Source organism: Haemorhous mexicanus, chromosome 17 (genome assembly GCF_027477595.1).
Source record: "Haemorhous mexicanus isolate bHaeMex1 chromosome 17, bHaeMex1.pri, whole genome shotgun sequence".
Classification (NCBI taxonomy): Eukaryota; Metazoa; Chordata; class Aves; order Passeriformes; family Fringillidae; genus Haemorhous; species Haemorhous mexicanus.
The window spans coordinates 10,204,952-10,227,738 of NC_082357.1; the positions used below are offsets into that span (position 1 = coordinate 10,204,952).

Consider the following 22,787-nt stretch of genomic DNA (forward strand, 5'->3'; position numbering starts at 1 on the left):
CACGAGCCATCAGATGCATTGATCTAAGCAAGCTGCCTGTATCCAGAGCAGGGGCTGAGTTGCCTTGGCCATGTTATACCCTGCAGGGAGTGTTGTTTGGAGTCATGCTGGCAGTCCAAAGCAGTTAATGTCCTCTGTGAACTGGATACTGTGAATATATTAAAAATTAGCTGACCTAGAAGTAAAGTGGAAGTACGTTTATTCAAATCTTACAAGATGGATAAATGGAAAGACTTTGAAAATGGCATTATTTGTAATGGGAAACAGCAACACTGAGTGTCTGACTCGTGAGTGATGGGTGCTGTCAAACTGAAGTAAAATTGTGTGTATTGGAAAGGAAAAAGTGTGATTTTAGGCAAAACCCACTGCCACGTGGTTGACCAGCAAATGAACCTTGTAATATAACATAAGTATAACATCAACAAGGTGGGAAGATAACCTGCTCAATGTTGTCTGTAGTATTTGCTTTGCGTAGGCCAGTGAAAACTTAAAATTGTCAGTCTGTATTTTTTAAAATAAAAATGAAATATTTGAAAGTCATGCTATTTAAATTTCAAGAGAATATTTTGGCTGTTGTTTTATAGCACTTTCATTTAACAAAGCCTTCTCTTTTAAAAGACTTTTCTCACAAAGGCTTATTTAACAGGGTCTTGAAGTTATTGAATCAACCAATCTGAAGTACTTCACCAAGGAGATGACTGCAGAGTTTTATGCTTTAAAGGGAATGTTCTTGGCACAGATTAACAAGTGAGTATGCTGGCTGCAAGAGGCACTAACACACATCTGAAAAAAATGCAGCTGAAGTATTCAACACAGTATTTGAGCAGAAAAGCCATTCCATGTCTTTATACCAGCCAAAAATTTCTCACTGCTGTGTAAGGAAGTAAAAGTATCTGTGAGAGTTCCTTTGCACTTTGGAGATGTAATGATTGGTCCTATATTGAAGCCTTGTAGGATAGAAGTAGTAATGGTTTTGCTTTGCACTGACAGGCATTGTACTGTTCTGAGGAAGATCTCTCTTTAATTCAAAAAATAAATATCTCATCAGTCAAATTTTGTTTGGCGATGCCAGAAAGACCCCTTCAGATTTCAAGAGCACTTAGTGGGCATGGGATTTAATGACAGTTTTGTTATGTGTTACATGTGGGTGGAATAATTCCTTTACCACTGCATTGTGGCCACTTACAGAATGAAATCCATCAGGTCTCAAGCTGTACACTGCAACCCCACATAGCAATTCAAGTCAGGAAATGATAAATATCTTCTTCTGTGGATACAAGGGAGAATTTTAAATAGGCAGAATGCAATTACTTGGATGGAAAGTACAGTGGGCTTTTATATGGTCACTGGCTTAATTGTAGTTGAGATGTAAAGAGAAGAAAGTGTGCCTTCCCCATATTGTTAAATTTTTAAAAATTCTTGCAGAGAATTGTCTCTGTTCCTTCAGGATAAAATGGATAAAGGTTTCTGTTTAAAAACATGGTTCTGATGTACTTACAGTACCAAAAACCACACAAGCATTTTTTAGCACTGCAGCTGAGGTCAGGAATTTAGGAAGGTTTCAATTAGGACCAGTGGCAGTGTTGAACCTGAAAATGGGACTGCTGATTGATTGCCTGTGTGTCAACGAAACTGAAGTTAAAGGTCACCTCTGCTCCTGCATCCTCCTGTGCTGCCCATTGGCTGGGCAAGGTGATAGAAACCATTTAAAAAAAGCCACCTCAGGTGTCAGGAGTGATGGATTGTAGGGTGGGAGAAAGGAAAATGGACAGAGAAGTCCCTTTTTTACAAAGGAGCAGTAGTAATACAAAGTCATCCATCAGGCTTCTGCTGGGTTGGTTCTCTTTAAACCTTCATCCAGGGTGCAGGGAGCTTCTGAAAGCAAGGGCATTAATGTAGCACAAAAACTAACACATGACAGACAAAGCTGTTTTCCTTTTTAGAGTTATGCCTCAGTAGCTGGTCATTTTAATTTAGTATTATAATCCCCCAAGCTAATATTATTATGTTAAAAATACATTACAAGTAATTTTAAAAAAATGAGTCAAACAAGCATTATGTTACTTTGATATTGGTTATTTCAGTGCTTATTCTGCAAGGGAGAAGTGAAGCCCTTTCTGTTAATAAAGAGTCTTGAAAAACTTAAAATTTCCTCATTTTGATAATGCTTATGTGAGTTTTCTCATCCTCTATTTTTGTGCCTAAGAAGTAACAGAGATTCAAGGGCTGTATATATATTGGGATGAATCATGCCAAATTTTGGACTTGTGACACTTGAGGAAACCTGGAGAAAACCTCAGAAGAAACAAACAAATAATCTTTTGGTTACCCAGAACTGTGTAATTAACCTTCACATTCCTTCACTTTTCCTGTTGAACAAAAGAAACTTTTACAGCTGTGGTGATGAGGAACTAACTGTTTCCAGAAAATGTTGAGTGTAAAATTTTTCATGACTTCTCTGGAAAGGGAGTTAAGTAAGATGCATTCCCCCTAAAAGATAACTTAAATAACATCTTCCTAATGTTGCTTTACTCTGTTTTTGCCCAGTGGAGCAGCATGTTTAAATGATTTTGCTTCACTCCCCTTGTGTTATCATTTGCTCTTCTTTCTCCCAGTTTCACTGCTTGGGTTTCCACTGCAGTGCACTGGGAGTTTTTTTTCTTTTTTTAAGGGAGTATGTGAAATTTTTAACACTTATGAGACTGTTTTCAGTCTCCTAAGTGTTAAATGATGAAGCATTTACTTTTGTCGGTGCTGAACTGCAAGGAAAGCAATGACAAAACAGTTGTAAGGGACCTTCTTAGAGAACTTAACAAAAGTGTCACTGAATATTAAGGAACTAATTGCTTGCCCTATCAGAAATCTGACTTCAACTAGCTGTTACTAAATTATATCAAACTCATGTTCCTACTTGTCACCATGCAGGTCTGAAGAAGCAAACAAAGCTTTTTCTGCAGCTGTGCAAATGCACGACGTGCTGGTGAAGGCATGGGCCATGTGGGGGGATTACCTGGAGAACATCTTTGTGAAGGAGAGGCAGCTCCACCTGGGGGTGTCTGCCATCACCTGCTACCTGCACGCCTGTCGCCACCAGAATGAGAGCAAATCCAGGAAATACTTAGCAAAGGTGAGGTCTGGGGGGTTAAAAAAGAATCAGAGCTTCACCCCCTTGGCAAGGGCTGGGATGATGTTCAGTGCTCAAGTTTTTGCAGTCAGAGGAAGGGTTACTGAGGGAAAGCTTTCATTTAGATGGAGGGGCTGTGTGTGGTTGCTCATAACTCATTTTGGGGTTTTTATGTCAGTAGGATGTCTGGATTTTCCTTTAGATGTGGAACCTTTCTGTAGGAGGAAAAGGACAAATCACATCCAGCATTTCTGCTACATAGTGTGGTGCAGTACTTGCAAAAAGGCATCCTTTGGTGCTTTGAAAAGTAACATAGTTTGAGGTCTGTTTATCATTACTATGGATAAATAATATTGATGTTTACCTAAGTATTGCATTTTATTCCAGATAAGCATTTTTTGTACAGTTTTACTCTGAAATTCAGCAAAATTTTGGCCAAAAAAAGCTATTTGTTTTGTATGTTTCTCAGTTTGGGGATATTTAATCTCTCTTATGAAGAAAATGAAGAAATTGTACCAGACCAGGGAAGACAATCTGTTCTGACCATAAAACAAACACAGAAAATATTGTCTGAGATTGAAGGTGGCCTCAACAGCACTCTGAAATTTATTATTCTCCCTGTCTGGCTATACATAATAGTTAATGATTTTTAGTCAATGCTTAATATATTTACATTTAATTTAAACTGGGGGTGGACAATTAAAATAATTAACAATACCCAGAGAAATAACCAAGTTCTTGTATCAAGGTTCATTTATTGGAGTTGTATATTTTAGGTTCTATAAAATTGCCTAAATTTTTATCCCCAGCCAAAATCCCAAAGAATTTCTGGAAGGCAGTCATGTTCATTTGCTCTTTTCTTATTTCATAGTAAGGAATTCACTTACATTTATTTTTTACATTCTTTAAATATTATCTCTGAGGGAAAAATAGCATTGGCCAGGCACAATGAATGTAAGCTCTTATCTGTGAGGCAGCTTTAACACTTTCAAGGACTCCACAGTCATTAATAAAATATCTCTGCTTTTGTGCATCATAATGATTGATGTGGCTTAAATTTAAGCACTGAGAGAGCCTCTTGAAATTCTCTCCTAGGTTCTTTGGCTGCTGAGTTTTGATGATGATAAGAACACCTTGGCTGATGCAGTGGACAAGTATTGTATTGGTGTCCCTCCCATCCAGTGGCTGGCCTGGATCCCACAGCTGCTGACGTGCCTGGTTGGCTCAGAGGGCAAACTCCTCCTCAACCTCATCAGTCAGGTACAGGAGATAATCTCTAATTCCTTTTTCTCTGTAATCTTCATTTGTGAACATGAATATTCTTTAAAGCAAATTACAAAAATGCCAAACTTTAAAAATGGTATTGTTTGCAACTGTTGATGTGTTAAAAAATGGTAATTTCTGCCTTTAAGCAGGATATTTTAAAATTCAGAGTGAGTTTTACATACTGAGATTAAATCCAGTGAAATTGTATCCTTATTTGTATAAGGCATTATAGCTCTCCCTCTGGAATTCTATTTAATGTATTTTTGTGAATGATATAGAACACATAAAATACATAGTTAAAATGCTTGTAATGTAGGAGTAAAGAATGGTTAGCTTTAGTAGCTAAAGGGCAAACTCTGTCTGGGAGTGTTTTGGTGTTTGTTCATTCAGGTTGATGTAAAACAGTTGTGAAGTCCCTTTAATGCACAGGTGGCCATGGGAAGCTCCCACAATACTTGAATTCCAGGCCTGCTCCACTGTTTCCTGGAAATTGGCATGGACAACTTGTGCTGAATTCCTCACAGAACTCCTTTCTTTCCCTCCCCTCTTGGTTTTTGAGATAGGGAATTTCTGACCCTGCAGGTCCCTTCCAGTTCAGGGTGTTCTATGATCCTGTGAGACTGAGCTCCTCTTATCCTGTCCCCTGTCTTTGCTCTTTCAGACCTCTAAGAATGTGAGTTTTTGTAGCTAGATAATGTCCATTTGTGTTGGCATGGGTGTACACAGCTCTGGAAGTGTCTGTGTGTGCAGAAGTACTCATGTTCCCTTCCCTCCCTCTTCAGAAAATTAAAATGTAACTTTGAAGTGACCTTGCTGCCAAGCAGCTTAAGATGCCAGAGTTGGTAAGGCAAACTTTGGTGGCTGTGGCTTGGTATTGTCTGGCAACACCAGTGTGCTCTACTGTCTTCTGGCAGAAAATACTCATTTCAACACTTTGCAGACACTTTATTTGTTGAGATCTGTATAAGATTTGTAGAAGTGAGTGTTTGCTCAAAAGTCATACTCTAGTTGGAGCTTAGGCTTGTAAATATCACAGATACTCCTGTTTGTCTTACCTTTAAACTTCAGGTACATAGAAAAAGTATGAAATCAAAAATACCATATTTTCTGTGTTACTGTTTTAAAACTCCACAATTCTCTTCAAATCACTTTTGAGTTACAGCATGAAGCATGTGTGTGTCAGGTTAGTGATCTGTCATAAATACCAGATTACTGAATGCTTCAATCCCATTGCTATATTTCCACCACTTACCATATCCATTTGGATGGAGAAAGGATCTATGATTTAGTAAAATTGTGGCTGAGGAAGCCTCAAATGATGTCTTAAGATCTGCTCTGTTGCAGGTAGTATGCACGTGGTTTCTTTCCTTTAATAGATACTGAGATTTACAGATTGAAATGGGATGCTGAATGTCAACATCTCTTTAGGGTTGTTTTTTTTAATGGAAGCCATAAAATCCTGGTTTTATTTTTGGGTGCAGTTGGTATCCCCTTACATTAAGTGCCACATTAGGTGGAGTAAAGTTACTCTCTAATGGGCTTTCTTATCAAGTATCGTGGGGCTTGCTGGGAATTGTGGCCTAATTTAAAGACTAACTGCTGTCATTATGTCTGTTTTTCTTCCATTATGCACATGAGTAAGATCTTTGAGCTGGCCCAGCTGGAGCTCTGACATTATGCTGCTTTCAGGTTTATTAGGCAATATGATCTGGAAACCCTAATTAGGTAATGTCTTAACAGTGTGTGCAGGGAGCTACCAATTCATCCTCTTCGGGTTCCTGTTACTGAAAGAATCTTTAATTTCCATAAGCTGTTATTTAACACAAAGAGCTGATTATTCCTGAATTGGACTCATTTACAAGAGAATCTGTCTGTGTTGATGTGATCTGTAGTCAGTATTCCTTAACTGAGAAATGTGTATCTCCAAATAGGTGGGAAGAGTCTACCCCCAGGCTGTTTATTTCCCTATCAGGACCCTCTATTTGACCTTGAAGATAGAACAGCGAGAGCGCTACAAGAGCGGTGAGTTTGGTCCTTATGGAATTGTTTGGACTCTTTGGAACTTAATTGTTAGGTCAAGTTTCACTGGATACTACAGAGAAAACAGATTCTCTAGAAAACATACCAACTTAGCAAAGCTAAGGAAGAAAACTGTTGATAAGCTCTGCTTGCATTGATTTGTTTCTGTGGAGTTAAACCTGCAGATGGCTTGAGCTGTCTTGAATTTTCTTGTATAAAATACTCACCAAGAGGAATTCTATCTCTTTCATTCTCATATCACCTTAATTATTGAGAATCACATGTTCTTTACTGGGTGTTTTACTTGATAAATTTGTGGAGAAGTAGAAAATACTTGGTTTACAAATACAGAATGTCACAGTTTTCTAAGATTCTCTTGACTGATTTTCATTGGCAGCATGAACATATAGTTCATTTTCAAAGGAGTCACACTTGAAAAAATTGTATCTCTGTAATAACTTTTTATGGTGAATTTTTGAGTAAAATGAGCATCTCAATGCTCGTGAAAGCAGTGTTGGCTTTGAGAAATGTCTGGGAGATGGGGAAAGCATTCAGCAACTTGTACAACAACTCTTTCCCAAGAACAAATCACATCTGGAATAGTTATGTCAAATGATGCCACAGAATTTAGTTGTTCTTTTGTCCCATTTAATTTCCTTGGAATCCTGGGAGAGCCACTTGAAGAACTCTCATTTCAGTTCTGTGTTCTTTATTTCAAAGTGCATTGTTCATTTAATTGCCCTTTCCATTTGGGAATTAGTTCACTAAACTTCTGTATAAAATTTGAAAGGGCACTAATTAAATAATGTTTTATTTTTGTTTGGGTACTCTTGCAGAAGGAGATGCCCACATACCCTCATAATTTATTCTTTTCCAGCAATAGTAAAACATTTCCCTGTAGGTTCTGCCAAAAACCACTGCGGGGTGGGTGGGTTGTGTGAGTTAGTGGGGGTCATCTGATAAAGCAAAACTGCTTCATCACTGTCTGATGGAGTTGTCATGCTAGAGATGGTTTGTGCTAAAAGATACAGACTATGACAGTTTCTGTTGTTAGCATCAACACATTTATTCTTAAGTTATCTGTGAAAGGTCTCCCCAAAAGTGGAGGGAAAGAAACTGCCTATAATTGAAATAGTTTGATCCTATATGAAACAATGTCTGTTACTTCTAGAGTATAGGTTAGTGATGTAAAAGCTACACCTCCTATGTGTTTTTGAGGAGTGTTTATTTTGCTTTGATGTTGGGAAGTTTGTACCACTAAATAGCATTTGGTGCAGAGTTTTCTCAAAAAAACCTCCAATTTTCTTTCTTAAAAAATTCTTTCTGAAACTCAGTAAGGAATACATAGTTAATATTTAATGTAAATCTCAAGCCAATTCTTGGAACAATTTATTTTATTTCAAACTGACATATCAAGTTCATGAAAGGTCATGCTTATTTCCTTTCTAATGTTCACTTTCCAGATTCAGGGCAACAGCAGCCAAGTTCAGTTGGAAATCAGTCCCACTCTGCCTCAGACCCTGGGCCCATCAGAGCCACTGCCCCAATGTGGAGATGCAGCAGGATCATGCACATGCAGAGGGAATTGCATCCAACCCTTCTGTCCTCTCTGGAAGGCATTGTGGATCAGATGGTCTGGTTCAGAGAGAATTGGCATGAGGAGGTATTTGGCTTCAGTGCACCTTCAATGAATGTATGGATCATCTATGGGAAAGTTAACTGAAAAATATTTACCCAGAATTAATTTTAAACATCAAAGCATAACTGTTTGTTTTGATTAGTAAACTGATGTTTGTGGAGCTGACTGTTCTGATTGGAGTTTGGATCTTGGTTATTTCTGGAAGCAGTACAGGGGTTTTGCAGAGCTGTTAATGTGATGAATCCCTCTAGGATTTAAGCTGTTGCTCATCCTAACTGTAAATGTATATTCTTACACTAAGGCTCAGAGATACCAGTTTCCTTCCTGATCTGGTGGTCTGTGACAGGTGGTGATTATTACTTGAAATTTGCATTGCAACAGAGAGCAGATGGACCTGCCACTCTGCTGTTCCTTGCCTCTCAGAGTGTTGGACTACTGTTCTGTCTGCCTAGCACAGTGTTTATTTGAAGGTTTCCTCACCTCACCTTTTTTTTTCATATATCTCAAAATATGAAATCTAAAAGTTACCTGCTGTTGAAAGAGCAAGTTGTCCTTTGTGAGGCAGCATTTCCCCTGCTCAGTTTGTTTGTTTGCAAAGCTAATGAAATTCAGTGCTGTCATTCTGATTGACCCTCTGATGAAGTTTAAGAGTAGAGTTTTAGAGTTTCTAAAAGCATAATACTGTATAAAATGCAGTGGGAATGAATATTTGGTGTCAAATCAGAAGGCCTGATCTTCCTGACTATTTTGTTTTTTCTGTTTTTCATTCTTAGGTGCTCAGACAGCTGCAGCAGGGCTTGGCAAAGTGCTACTCCGTTGCCTTTGAGAAAAGCGGAGCTGTTTCAGATGCCAAAATCACTCCTCATACACTGAATTTTGTCAAGAAGTTAGTCAGCACCTTTGGAGTAGGTCTTGAGAATGTCTCTAATGTGTCCACCATGTTTTCTAGTGCAGCCTCAGAGTCACTAGCTAGGAGAGCACAGGCAACAGCTCAAGACCCCGTGTTCCAGAAGTTAAAAGGCCAATTTACAACAGGTAAATGTTTAAAATTTTTTTAAATGTTGCTTTTAATCTCCAGAAAATTTCCCCCCACAGTTCAGCTGTGAGGGCTTTCTGGTTTTTTATTCCCATATCTTTCCTGAGAGAAAATTTAGAAAATGGCACTTTTCAGTCATTCAGCAAACCTGAAATAGTTTTGTTTCTGTCTTTTGCGCAGCAATAAATGTAATTCAAGTGGAAAACAGACATCAACCTAGAGAATAAATATGTTGTATTTCTGTTATTGAAAACTGTGGTTAGATCACATATGTGTCTAAAGATAAATTAGATTACTTCAGTGCAATGGTTTTGCAATTTGAGCAGAACTGCTGGCTGAATGTGAGGGACAATAATGATCTCTGTCTCTCTGTGATGCCAGAGTTTAATGAAATTTTCACCCCAGAACTCCAAACTGATGATTTTATGTGAAGTCTTTCAAAACAGCCTACTTCTGATGAGAAAGATGACTTTAGTGTTTTGGGTAACTAGATTATAAAAATTCTATTACCCAAATTTACATCACTGGTAAATCGAATCAATAACTTTAATCAGATCTAATAAAAAAAGATACTTGAGGGAAGTAGCTTTTTTACTTCATTCATTTTCTCTTAACCAATGGTTACATATTTGAGTATCTGATCTTGATTTGAATTCTAAGAAAAGCTTGTTGACAAGCTTGATTTGTTTGGTGAAATGTGTTAAGGCCACGCAGCTCATACATGACAAAGTGACACTGATTGGCATCAGGGTTTTGGGTTGCCAGAGTTTTGAGTTTTGCATAAATTCCTTGGCTTTTCTTTAAACATCTATGAGAGTGTTTGACAAGTAGACTTGGGATGTTTTTTCAAGCATTTTGCTGATAATATTGTGAAAGTAAGGGAACTGATGGGAATCCTGTCAAAGTGAGTTGTAGAAGTGACCCACATTTCTCGTGCATGCCATGCTTTGCACGATGCCCTTTCTGAGGCACAGCAGTTGCATGACAGCAGATAATGAAAGTCCTGAACCATATGATTAAATTTTTACTGGATGAAGTGTACAGGGAGGGAAATGGAAGTAGAAACACTTTGTGTGTCTTTAATGGGAGCGTACAGGGGGGAAAAAAATCATTGGATAATGATTAATGGAGTGAAATTTCACCAGTCCAAGTGCTGGATTCTGTACCTAGAACAGAAATGGCAGGTACAGGTGTAACTGGGGAGAGGAGAGCAGCCCTGGATCAGGGATCTGGGGATTGTTGTTGTAGATCCCTTCCAGCTGAAAATGCTCTACATTAAGTGCAGCTTTGGACTTGATTTTGATTTTTAGTAATGGTTTATAGTCTTTCCATTGCAACAGTGGTATACCCACTTATTTATTGCTGTAAGTGTTGTTGATGAGCTTGGTTGGGTTTGAGTTATTTTTGGTCTGTCACAGTAGCTCCTACTTCCTTTCCTGTGAGCATCAGAGAGCTCTGGGGTTTCCAAGGTGTAAAGGAAAAGTAAATAGAATGCCAGACTACAGTCTGCAGTGTCTGAAGTAATATTCCAAAACATCTCTAAAAAAAACATTTAAGAAAGTTTAATTACGATTCAGTTACAACTTTTAGTTAAAAAGTGGAGAGGATTTCCAGTATTTTTTATGCTGTCTTTATTTTTTTTATATCTCTGTGATCTATAAATGGCTGTTAAGGTTTTCAGATGTCCTCTCTTAATTAAAGAATTATATGGAACAACATATAAACCAAAGTATGACATAGGCCTGGTCATAAAAGTAATGTAAAGTCATCAAATGCAAAGTGTTTCTTAGTAAACTTCAGTTAAGTAACAGTAATTACTTTCTTTTTTTTTGGAGATTTTGTGGTTTATTTTTCAAGTACAATGAAATATGAATGTCTGCAGGATACACGTAATTATTTTGTTCAGTGCTGGATTAGATTTAATTTTAATCTATTACATTCAGTGTCTAAATTGACAAATTACATGTGGGAAAACAGAAGAAATTAAACCAATCAGCATACTTAATAATTTCTGTAATCTAACTCGTTATGCAGAAAATGAAAATAAGTTTTTTATTGATTTTACAATAACAGTAAAATATATGTAAATAACTGAATAGGATTGTAATTGCTGTACTGAAAATTGCAAGAGTTTTTTAACATTACAAGAATGCAATTGTAGAATGTGCCTGATATGTCCTTCTTTCACACCACAATGTTCATGTTTGCTTTTCCTGTTCTCAGTACCAGTTGCATTTGGATGATGGACAGATAATTACAGTGGTTGCCTTTCATTTCAAAAGTGTTCAGGCTAAGGAGCTGTCTTGGAGTAAACTTTTTGTCAATTATTCCCAGATCAATGTTGACACCTACGGTTTATAGACACTTTCAGCAGGGTTTGGTTGCATAATCATTTCCATCAACATCAGAGTTGTATTTTGATTCCTGTTTGGAGCCACTGGAGACTCTCACACCATTTTTTGTATTCTGAATTCTTTGTCTGTAGCAGTCTGGGCTGTTGGAGCTGTGATAGGTCATCTTTATCTATCCTAATGTTATATTATAAAAACAAATTTTACTTTGAATTTTTTTTCTCGAACTTCAAATGCATAGTTCTTTGACCATCTGTTCTTTGTTCTTTCCTTTTCTGCTAAACCTTTTGACATCAAAGAAAAGAAAATGCTGAAAAATGCTCCCTTTGAGAGCTCTCTCAGCAGTGAAAGCAGCAGAAAAGCTGCCTCAATTGTCCTTTTGTGGGGAGATGATAGTTTAGAGTTTGGATCAGCTTCTTTCTGCAACCATCTCTCCTCTCAAGCTGAATATGAATGGAGAGCTCCAAAATACCGCCTTGAAGGGCATGGTAATTTCCTGGAGACTTTGTCCCCAGCACAGTGGATCCTTCACTGTGCTGGTGGCTCTGTAGTCAGGAGGAAGCTCTTGAAGCCCAAGTGTGGCTCTGAGCTGTTAGGAGGGGGCAGGGGGAGGAGCTCTGTGCATTTGCAGCCTTTTTAAGGATTTTTTTTTCCCTTTTGCTCAAGAGTGAGCATAATGTACTTTGGTAGCTCTTTCTTTGCTTCCATTGTAATTTTTAGGTAACAGGATGTTATCCAGGAAATTCAGGTAAAGAGATGGATGATATTTGACCTTGGTGTCTGGTACATGCAGTTTTGGTTTTCTGGAGCTGAGTGATAAACCAGAAGTTCTGCTCCATATTTCTGCTGTCCTCTCATGGAGATTTTTCATCTTTGTTGCTTTTTTCCAAAAGTTCTTGTGAGATAGGAAAGAAGTTTTGGGAAGTAGAGTATATAAATGTTTGAATATTATCTTCAAAAGCAAGACAGGACTTCAGTTTTGGAGAATGCTTGGATCTTCTTCAGTGTCATGGACATAAAGAATTGTCCTACTCTGTGAGCCTTGAGCTTACAACTCAGTCCTCAGGGACACTTGACATGGTTATTGGCTTTTTAGCTGGAGATCCTTCAGATGTGAACCTTTAATAGAATCAGGCTTTTCCTATGGTCAGAATAATCTTAAACATCTTCAAATGGACTGTTTCTTGCTCTGAAAGCATTAATAGCCTGTTGCCTTTGATCAGAACTATTTTCTTCCAGTGTAGCAGAAAGGTTTTTTTATATAGTTCTGGAGTCTTAGTTTGGAGGTATTCTCTGTTTTCTTAATACCATGGTAATGTTGTGCAGGTCAAGGGGACTGGAGGGGACAGAAGGTTTGATACTCTGATTTTGCTACCTGGAGTATGTTTTTTGGTGTTTCTTCCTGAGGAGTGATGGTACAGCCTTCAATCAAAGTGTGTTAGAGGCATCAGGATTGTTTTAGGTCTGTCTCACTGGGGAGGAGATTGTGCCCCATTTCTCCTTCCACTGAGAGTGGCAAGAAACTTCAGCAGCATTGAGAAGAGAGAGCAAACTGCTTCCACTGCAGTCTGTGCCATGGCCTTCTGTGAAAATCCCCGTTAGGGATGAGGGGGAAAACTTCCCATCCTTTTTAGAAATAGGAGGTACAAGTAGTGAGGTACTTCAGACCAGTGTGTGTTAGCTGGAGAAAGGTGTTTTCCAGTACTAAATACTGAAGAAATGGATTTTTTTTTTTTAAACAGAGCCACTGTTTATATAGATTAAGATGTCTGCAAAGCAGAGAGACTTTGTACTCAAATAATGTTTGGTGCTGTGTTTCCCTTTCTTCCAGCTGAAGTGATTTTTCTTCTCAGATGGGCTCTCTGTGACACCAGCAGAAAGACTAATTGAACTTGCTGTGTTTCCCATCTGCCACTGGGAAACAAAAGAACAACAAAAATCCTAAAAAAGGCATTCAGCAAACTAGAGCTGCTCTTGTAGAGAACTGAGTGACTTTTTTTGTAAGGAAAATATATTGATGTGTGTTTTTACCTCTTGGCTGATTCACATTAGCACAAAAACTAGTTGCAGTTTGAGGGTACTTTCCTGCACTTCAGAGATTCGGGAGATAAATGATGCAATAATTTTGTCACTTTGATGAAATGATTTACTCCCACTGCTCACTAGAGGGTAGGCTTGGGATTTTAATAAGAGTGTTTTACAGTGATATTGCAGTAGATGCACTGCCCACAGCAGGCAGAAAAAGAAAAGAGAATATTACATCCATAAATATGAAACTGTATTTTTCATTATAAACTTTTTTCTTACAGAAGTGGAAAGGATTTTGTATGAGCTGTTTTTTTTTGTTCTCTTTTAGGCTGGTAAAGTTAGGTCTTTTACTGAAAGATTTTAGGATATCAGTTTATTGTGGATACACAGTGAAATATGTTGGATTATATGTTCTCTGATATTTATTTAAGTAACAGAACAACAAAATTAAAGCAATCCTAAGGTGCATTGTTTTCTTTGGCATTAGAATCCTGGATTAAAGAAAAAAAACTTAGGAGAGTGTATGTGTAGAAAGACAGGAGCTCTGCTGTTTAAATGAATATTTTAAGTTTTAGGAGTAAGTCTTTTGGGCAGTCAGAGTTTTGAGTGGTTTAATTGTGGTTGAAAAAGCTTTTATAATGCAGTAATTGCTGTGTGCACATACTTAATTCACTCTTGGCACACTTGCAGGCAGATGCTTTTAGCATATTTATGTGGTCAAATTTTCTGAGCAGTGCTCATGTGTATTTGGTTCTTGGTATTTTTGTCAACTTAGGAAAATATTGAGTATATATAACATATTGAAATGAAGGTTCTGCAAGAAAATTTAAACTAATTTTTAAGACTTAATTTTCCATTGTGTTGAGTAATACTGAAGATTCCATTCTGCTCTGGCTGCAAATCTCAGAAATACTCAATTGTCATTCTGTTTTTTTTCAATTGCTTTTTCACTTGAGACATGTTGAGCTTAAAATGGCATCTTCTAGGGAGTGAAGATGAGTTAAAAATTCAAGCCTGTAGGTTAACTTGCATAGTTTGGGATGCCATAACTAATGAGGTTTACAGAGAGTTGTTTGTCTTCTTATCCAAGTGTGTTTAATTTTTCATTGTTGTGGCACTGAAGTGCTGAGCCATCATTTCATGTATGTGGTTTATTCATTTTCCCTCTTTTGGGGAATTCAGAGACATTTATTTATTTATTATTTGCTTTGTCTGTAACTGTAGTGAGAGCAATGCTGGGAAGATGGTGTTGGTGTGCCCCAGAAGATGCTCAGTATTGCAGTGATTTCTGTCACAGAATTACTTGCATAATGTTCTGAAGTCCATATATTGACCTTGAGAAAGTTCCTTTTTCACCTGCATGTGGATTAAAGGAGATATTCTCACTCTGTGGTACTGTTGACATTGCAGTGGAAGGAGCAGGGCTGTTTGCATAATATTGTCATTTTTTTTGGGCTGCTCTGGCTGTTCTTCCTGTAGTGTCTTTCAGTTGTTGTCTAAGACAGGAAAGAATAAGAATTCCTTGCAGCTGAGAAGAGAATAGTAATAACAACAATTTTCTTATTTGTCCTGCAGTTCCTCACAGATTCTATGTTGTATCCTCAACTGGGGCTCTTTCATTCACTTTAGGAGTAAAAAGTCTCCACTGAGTTTTGAATAAATAAATAAATAAATGACTTGTAATGAAACAGGTAGAAAATTATAGTGCTATAAAGTAAGCCTACTTTTCCTCTTTCACTAAGTGGTCTGATGTAATAATTTGGGGTTTTACTGCTTTCCTTCTATGCAGTATGTCTGGTTGCAGTATATAGAGAATTCATTCAATACAGTAATAGTATTTAAATTTTTCACTATATACTTTACAATGCTTGTGTGAGTCTAAAACAGGAAAATCTTAGGAAGTTAGGTACTAAATAACAGAATATTTTAGAACTTTATACTCTGAAAGAGGTAGCGGATTCTGACAGGTCTAAGTTATTGTTCTGTATAAAGCTAGGACTTTGCAAAAAGGTTTTCTATAGAAAATAGAAATATTCCACAGAGCCTGTCTTTTAAAGGCAGTTCAGCTTAGTGGGGGTGTGTGTGTTTGGTTTGCACTATTGAATTGGGTGATTTGTTTTTGTTTGCCTTTTTTTTTTTTTTAGATTTTGACTTCAGTGTGCCAGGATCAATGAAACTCCACAACCTTATCTCCAAACTAAAGAAATGGATCAAAATTCTGGAGGCCAAAACTAAACAGCTTCCAAAGTTCTTCCTCATAGAGGAGAAGTGCCGCTTTCTGAGTAACTTCTCAGCTCAAACTGCGGAAGTAGAGATACCTGGAGAATTCCTTATGCCAAAGCCAACACATTACTACATCAAGATAGCAAGGTAACCTAAAAATTCCCTTTGGTAGCTGTAATTCTGGAAGCAGAGAAGAAAATTAAAGCCCTCTCCATCCATCCGTCCGTCCATCCATCCATCCATCCATCCATCCATCCATCCATCCATCCATCCATCCATCCATCCATCCACTCTGCAAAAGCAGATAGATATTTTATGGTAGATAAATATTTTATGTATGTGTATTACATTTATAGACAAACGTTGGTGTAAGACCTTTTTAATTTATCCTCCTTCAATAATTTTACATTTGATCACTAAACACCTGCATTGTTCAGAGCATATTTAGTTTTCTTGTACATTGCTCCAAGTTGAGATCTGTGCTTTTATTGTCACCATTAGAGATCCTGTTGTTCAAAAGAGTTACAGAGCTCTCTCCAAATGCTCCTGGCAGGTTCATGCCCAGGGTGGAGATCGTGCAGAAGCACAACACGGCAGCTCGCAGGCTGTACATCCGCGGGCACAACGGGAAGATCTACCCGTACCTGGTGATGAACGACGCCTGCCTGACCGAGTCGCGCCGCGAGGAGCGCGTCCTGCAGCTGCTCCGCCTCCTCAACCCCTGCCTGGAGAAGAGGAAGGAGACCACCAAAAGGCATTTGTTCTTCACAGGTACTGCAAGGAGGGATCTCTGGGTTGTTTTTAAACGTAAGTTGGGCTCAGAGGTTATAATGGCTGGAGGTTTTTGAATATTCACAAGGTAAATTCACATCTGGCTGGGTGATTAGACTTGTCTGGAGCTGTAGCACCCCTCTGGAGGAGTGCAGCTGATTGCGTGGGGTCTGGTATTTAGAAATGCTGATGTGCCTTGCTTATGATATCAAGTGCTCTTGTGAATATTTAAGGCAAGAGATGCGCACAGGGCCTGTTGGTGTGGAAATGTGTGCACATACTTCAACAACATTGAAGTATGGGAAATATAACGGGAAAGACAACATTTAGAGACAACTGAAGAGGGACAGAACAAAAACTTTTCTGCTCGAGTTGTGATATGCAAATATTGAATTTCTTTTGTGTCTTCCACATAACACAGAAGAAATACTTTTTCTTTTTGCTGATGAATTTCATCTAAACAAAGTAGTACCCTCTTTCCTGAAGGTAAAGAAAAATAGGAAGAATGATGAGTGCTCAATTTTTTTTCAAAAATACTGTTGATGTTTCTGTTGAGATAAAAAAAAAAAAATCCTACTGTAGATCTTTTATACCTGAGCTTGTAAACGAGTTATGAGCATAGCATTAAAGTTTTCTGGCTCCAGTTGATTATTGGGGTTGTGTTTTGAGGGCTGGTGTGTCAGCATTTGGGCTCTGATGAACTGAGGTTTGCTCTGCTCTCTGTGCCCCGCCCCTGCAGTGCCGCGGGTGGTGGCAGTGTCCCCGCAGATGCGGCTGGTGGAGGACAACCCCTCCTCGCTGTCCCTGGTGGAGATCTACAAACAGCGCTGCGCCAAGAAGGGCATCGAGCACGACAACCCCATCTCCCGCTACTACGACCGGCTGGCCACGGTGCAGGCTCGGGGCACGCAGGCCAGTCACCAGGTACTGCAGCAGGGGTGAGCACAGGGCTGTGCCCTGAGCCCTGTCCTGCCCTGGGCAATTCCATCCAGGGCTGTGCCCTGAGCCCTGCCCTGCCCCAGGCAATTCCATCCAGGGCTGTGCCCTGAGCCCTGCCCTGCCCTGGGCAATTCCATCCAGGGCTGTGCCCTGAGCCCTTCCCTGCTCCGGGCAATTCAATCCAGGGTTGTGCCCTGAGCCCTGCCCCAGGCAATTCCATCCAGGGCTGTGCCCTGAGCCCTGCCCTGCCCCAGGCAATTCCATCCAGGGCTGTGCCCTGAGCCCTGCCCTGCCCTGCCCAATTTCATCCAGGGCTGTCCCCAGCACCCTGCCCTGCCCAATTTTATCCAGGGCTGTCCCCAGCACCCTGCCCTGCCCAATTTCATCCAGGGCTGTCCCCAGCACCCTGCCCTGCCCAATTTCATCCAGGGCTGTCCTTAGCACCTTGCCCTGCCCAATTTCATCCAGGGCTGTCCCCAGCACCCTGCCCTGCCCAATTTCATCCAGGGCTGTCCCCAGCACCCTGCTCTGCCTAATTTCATCTAAGGCTTTCCCCAGCACTCTGCTGTGCCTTGGCAAATTCCCCCCAGTGCTTCTTCAGAATTTAGGAAGTTCATTATGTACTAAATAACAGAATATTTTGGAGTTTAGAAAAGAGGTAGCAGATTTAAATTATTGTTATATATAAAGCTAAGACTTTGCTTAAAGGTTTTCTATGGAAAATAGAAATATTCAGCAGAGCCTGTCTTTTAAAGGCAGTTCAGCTCAGCAGGGATGTGTGTGTTTGGTAAATGTCATTAGATGTCAGACAGATACATTGTGCATGGGTGGTGGTTGGATATTTTGCATGTATTTAGATTTTGCATGAGAACTCTGTATCTCTTCAGAGTTTTAGGTGATCTTGGAATGATTTTATTAAAATAAAGGCTGTATTTGTATTACTGGAAGTTGTTTTGGGTAAATGCAACTGAAAACAGGCAGGGTGCTGATTGATTTTTTTTTTTTTTTTGTATAGTGCTTTAAAAATAATAAATTGACAGCATGGGAAGCAGCATTTCTAATTTACATAAGCAGCTACAGCATGGTCTGTGAGGCAGGCTTCCCATGTTCTTCTAATATTTCTCTTAAAATTGCCAGTGGATCCATTCATGTAAGCCAAACAGAAGCAGTTAGGCAATCTCATCTAATAAATGAAGTACTCAGAAAGAACAAAGCTCTCCCTCTCTGTAACCTCCACCAAACAACCAGTTGTGATGTATAAGGTGGTTTTATGGTTTTCTTTTCAGTTAGGGTTAGTATAAATTCATGGGTAAAATGCCAGTCCCATTCCAAATACAGGTATTAGAAAATACACAGTAAATATGTATTACAGACATAGTTTAAACAATTCTCAGACTTTTTTGTTAAAAAATAAAGATGGAAATGCTATGTAACACTTGTTTCTATTTTCAGAATTCTTACATTTGAAACTTTTAACAGCCCTTTAACTGAAGTCAAAATGACTATCATGTTTTCTGGTGTAGCAGAACAGATCCTTCTTTTTCTAAGTAATTGGGCCTAGTATATGCTTTATATTTTTTTTTTCTTTTCCTAAAACAAGATACAGCAATTAAAAGCAGATTGATAGTTGTTTTAGGTCGATTTGTCTGTTGCTCAGAGTGCATTAAAAATGCCTTTTTCCAAGTAACCCTTTTGCTGTGCAGGTCCTCAGAGACATCCTGAAGGAGGTGCAGAGTAACATGGTGCCTCGCAGCATGCTCAAGGAGTGGGCCCTGCACACCTTCCCCAACGCCACGGATTACTGGACCTTCAGGAAGATGTTCACCATCCAGCTAGCCCTCATTGGCTTTGCAGAATTCATCTTCCACTTGAACAGGCTCAACCCTGAGATGCTGCAGATTGCCCAGGTGTGCTTCAGTTTGCTCATTCTGTCGTCTTGGATCAGGTGGATGTTTGCACTGTGCTTTTGAAATGAGTCGTAGTTCAACAGAGATAATTAACAGTGCATTTCAGTGGGCTTTTTATTTCTGTGTGATTGCACATCCTGTAGGGAGCACTTTCACCTGCAGTCCCCGTGGACATCAACTCTGCCTTCTGTGGTGAGAGTTTAGAACTTTGTGAAATTGTTCTTAGGTATTTGAACTCTTCATGTAAATGACTGCTAAGTCTCTCTTTTATATTGCTTTCAAAATACCTTTGTGTTAAATAGATTAGGTGTAAGAAAAATAAAATACAGAACTTGATTTTCTTAAAGGGCTATATCCCTTTTCAAATACCCTTCTCTTTTGAGCTTATCCATCAAGCTACAACTCCTATTAATCATGATTTTTCTGTTTTAACCCAATATTTAAAATGAGGTTTGCCACCTTAAAAAAGAACAAAGGTGGTATTTGTTAAAGTCTCAATGTAATTTTAATGCATGGAGAGCTAGAGTCTGTAGAGCAATTAAGATTTTTTGATCCCTCTCTTAAGTGTTCAGCTGTTTGCTCACAGTGAGCCTTGGACACTGAATGTTGTCCCAGAGGTCTATTGGCAGTGACTCCATAGAGATCAGGATCCAGAGGAATCTACTCCTGAAGTTTGGTAATACATGTATTTAGTGAAGAGTTTGGACACAACATTTTGAGTGGAATACTTACCTTTGTTCATGCCATTATTTACATCTTCATGGCTCAAAAGCTGCTTGGCTGAACAAGTGAAACGCTTTTGAAGCACTGTTGGAACTCAGCATTAACAGACACAAAAACCCAACTACTTTTGGTTCCATGAAGGAAAATCAGTTCCTTTAATTGCTTTTGTGCATGTTTCTGTCACTCCCAGGACACTGGCAAGCTCAACGTGGCGTACTTTCGCTTTGACATCAACGATGCCACGGGAGATCTGGACGCCAACCGGCCGGTGCCCTTCCGCCTCACCCCCAACATCTCGGAGTTCCTCACCACCATTGGGGTGTCAGGGCCCCTCACTGCATCCATGATTGCAGTAGCTCGCTGCTTTGCACAGCCAAACTTCAAGGTTTGTATACCTTTTTGTGCAGGTTTGTGTTTGACTATTTATAAACAAAACAGCAGTTTTTTGGTGAAGGTAGGAACTGCATGATGGTGCGGATTTGTTTTAAAATTTTACCCTGAGGTCATCACAAAGGCCAGCTGAAATGTTGGAAATGTTTTATGTTATGTGTAAACATTTAATTTGACTCAGACTGGACACATAAAATTTTGCTTTAGAAGCCTGAGATTGTTGGAGTTGGCAGATTAATACCAATAACTCAGCTCAGTGATGAGAAAGTATTTGTTGCAGGCATTTCTTTTTCATCCAAGGATAGAGCTGGCTTATATAACATATATGTGTCTATATATTAAATACATATGTATGGATATTGTAGTCAGTGTTCTTTCCTTGTGTAGCAGAAAATAATATTCCCCGGGAGTGTAATGACTGCAATAAAACCCTCCAGCTTTTCAAAGTGCTCCAAATCTCTGCCCAAGACTTCTCTGTGTGTGTGTGTTGTAGAAGCCATGAATTTAGTTGTGCAATTTAAAAACAGGGTGTACACAACTGTATCTGTGTATCAATATCTTAATATGTTATTAATTTCTGTAGGAGTCATTGTGTTGTGTTTTTGTAATGGAAACTTTTTATGAAAAGGAATACCTGGAGAGGAAATAATAAAATGTTTGGAAGCCACACTCGTCTTGAAAAGTCTGAAATTGCAGTGTGGCATCAAAAATGTCAAAATACTGTCAACTAAAATCTAGTTACAATTCTGTAATCTGATAGAACCTGATCATTCTGTGGATTTGATTAATAATCTGATTTTTCTTTTTCATATAGGTTGATGGCATCCTAAAAACTGTGCTGAGGGATGAAATCATCGCGTGGCACAAAAAAACCCAAGAGGACACCTCGTCTCCACTGTCAGCAGCTGGGCAGCCTGAGAACATGGACAGCCAGCAGCTGGTGTCTCTGGTTCAGAAAGCTGTCACTGCCATCATGACTCGCCTCCACAACCTGGCCCAGTTTGAGGGAGGGGAAAGCAAAGTCAACACCCTGGTGGCAGCTGCAAACAGCCTGGACAACCTGTGCCGGATGGACCCCGCCTGGCACCCCTGGCTGTGACTCAAAGCTTTCAGTAGTTTGTTGTTTTGTTGGTTTTGGGGTTTTTTTTTGTTGTTTTTATTTCCTCCTGTTGTTTGTGGTGTGAGCCATATTTTGTGTTAAGAAGATGTGAAAAAAGCTTTCCAGACGACGGCTTACCTGTCACACTGTGTTCTGTCAGTTTTCATTCTAGCTCTGTTTACAGTAGTGTGGTCTTTTTACTGGTTTTGATTTCATGAGGAGACATTTTCTCCTGTTTATGCAGTTGATATGCAACAGCAGCTTTTGCAAATAGATTAAAATGAAGAGAGAAAAATAATATGTAGAAAAATCTAATTTTATGATGAAGACTATGAAACTAGCATTGTTAGATTTAGGGTCTGCCATTCCTAATAACTTGCAGTATATGAATTTTTTATACAATAGTAATTACTAAATAAAAAAGAAAAATACAGTAATCTCAGTTACTGAGTTTTCCTCTGTGAAATTTTACTTAATCACTCTCTTCATAATGCCAAATTGAAGGCACAGAAAAATGCTCTTAACTTTTAAGTTTGCTTCAAATTTACATGAGCAGTCTTGCTTTGTACAGACAATTTTGTACCAAATGTTATAGAGGTGAGATTTTGTTAGGCCCTGAGAAAATGATGATCAAATTGTGCTGACTTTTCCTGGAGCACAAACTATGTACAGTAAAAGTGTAAACCATTTAGAGTATTTGGTTTAGTTGTGGACAGTGTTTGGGGGGAAGTTTATAAAAGGATGGGAAAAGTCATCCTTTGATATCTGTATTTGTCTGTAATAGAGAAGAAAAAAAACCTTATCAAGTTCTCTTTACTGTTTAGAATTACAGTAGCTTCTTTAGAATGAATCTGTTCCTTTGTAATTTAAGAAGAAGAGCAGTTTAATGTTTTACTTGTCTTTTTGTTGTGTTAGCATTTTTATAAAACTTCAGTGTTGAGAATGTTACATTTGTACAGAGTGATTTTTTTCCAAATAAATATTTTATAAAACTCCCTGTGGTATTCATTTCATTTATAACATTTTTAATATTATCCTATGAGTGTGGTTTTGCTTCCTTGTATGATGGATGAAACAAGCATGGGCCTTCATTCCCATGCTTGGTGCTCCTTTTGTATCAATGAGAGTATTGCTCTTTGGCACTATGTACAAGGGCAAGCTCAAATAAATGAGTGCTAAGGACTATATAAAGATTTGAAAAGAAACTTTTTTTTTTTTTTTTTTGCAAATACTTCCTTATCAAAATCATGTTGGCAAGAATAATCTTATAAA

At 38.7% G+C, this 22,787-nt stretch overlaps 1 protein-coding gene across 3 annotated transcripts in view; it reads left to right on the forward strand.

Moving 5' to 3' along the window:
* Positions 1-22,510, forward strand: part of TRRAP (transformation/transcription domain associated protein) — a 77,074-nt gene extending 54,564 nt beyond the window's left edge. For all 3 annotated transcript variants that reach the window (XM_059862001.1, XM_059862003.1, XM_059862002.1), the window contains 12 exons: positions 647-747; positions 2,926-3,127; positions 4,220-4,384; positions 6,322-6,412; positions 7,873-8,072; positions 8,822-9,083; positions 15,608-15,833; positions 16,240-16,457; positions 17,197-17,381; positions 19,100-19,303; positions 20,217-20,411; positions 21,231-22,510. In XM_059862001.1, coding sequence (XP_059717984.1) covers positions 647-747; positions 2,926-3,127; positions 4,220-4,384; positions 6,322-6,412; positions 7,873-8,072; positions 8,822-9,083; positions 15,608-15,833; positions 16,240-16,457; positions 17,197-17,381; positions 19,100-19,303; positions 20,217-20,411; positions 21,231-21,515 — 2,334 coding nt within the window. In that variant the 3' untranslated portion in view covers positions 21,516-22,510. The remainder of the gene's footprint in view (positions 1-646; positions 748-2,925; positions 3,128-4,219; positions 4,385-6,321; positions 6,413-7,872; positions 8,073-8,821; positions 9,084-15,607; positions 15,834-16,239; positions 16,458-17,196; positions 17,382-19,099; positions 19,304-20,216; positions 20,412-21,230) is intronic.
* Positions 22,511-22,787: the final 277 nt, after the last annotated feature.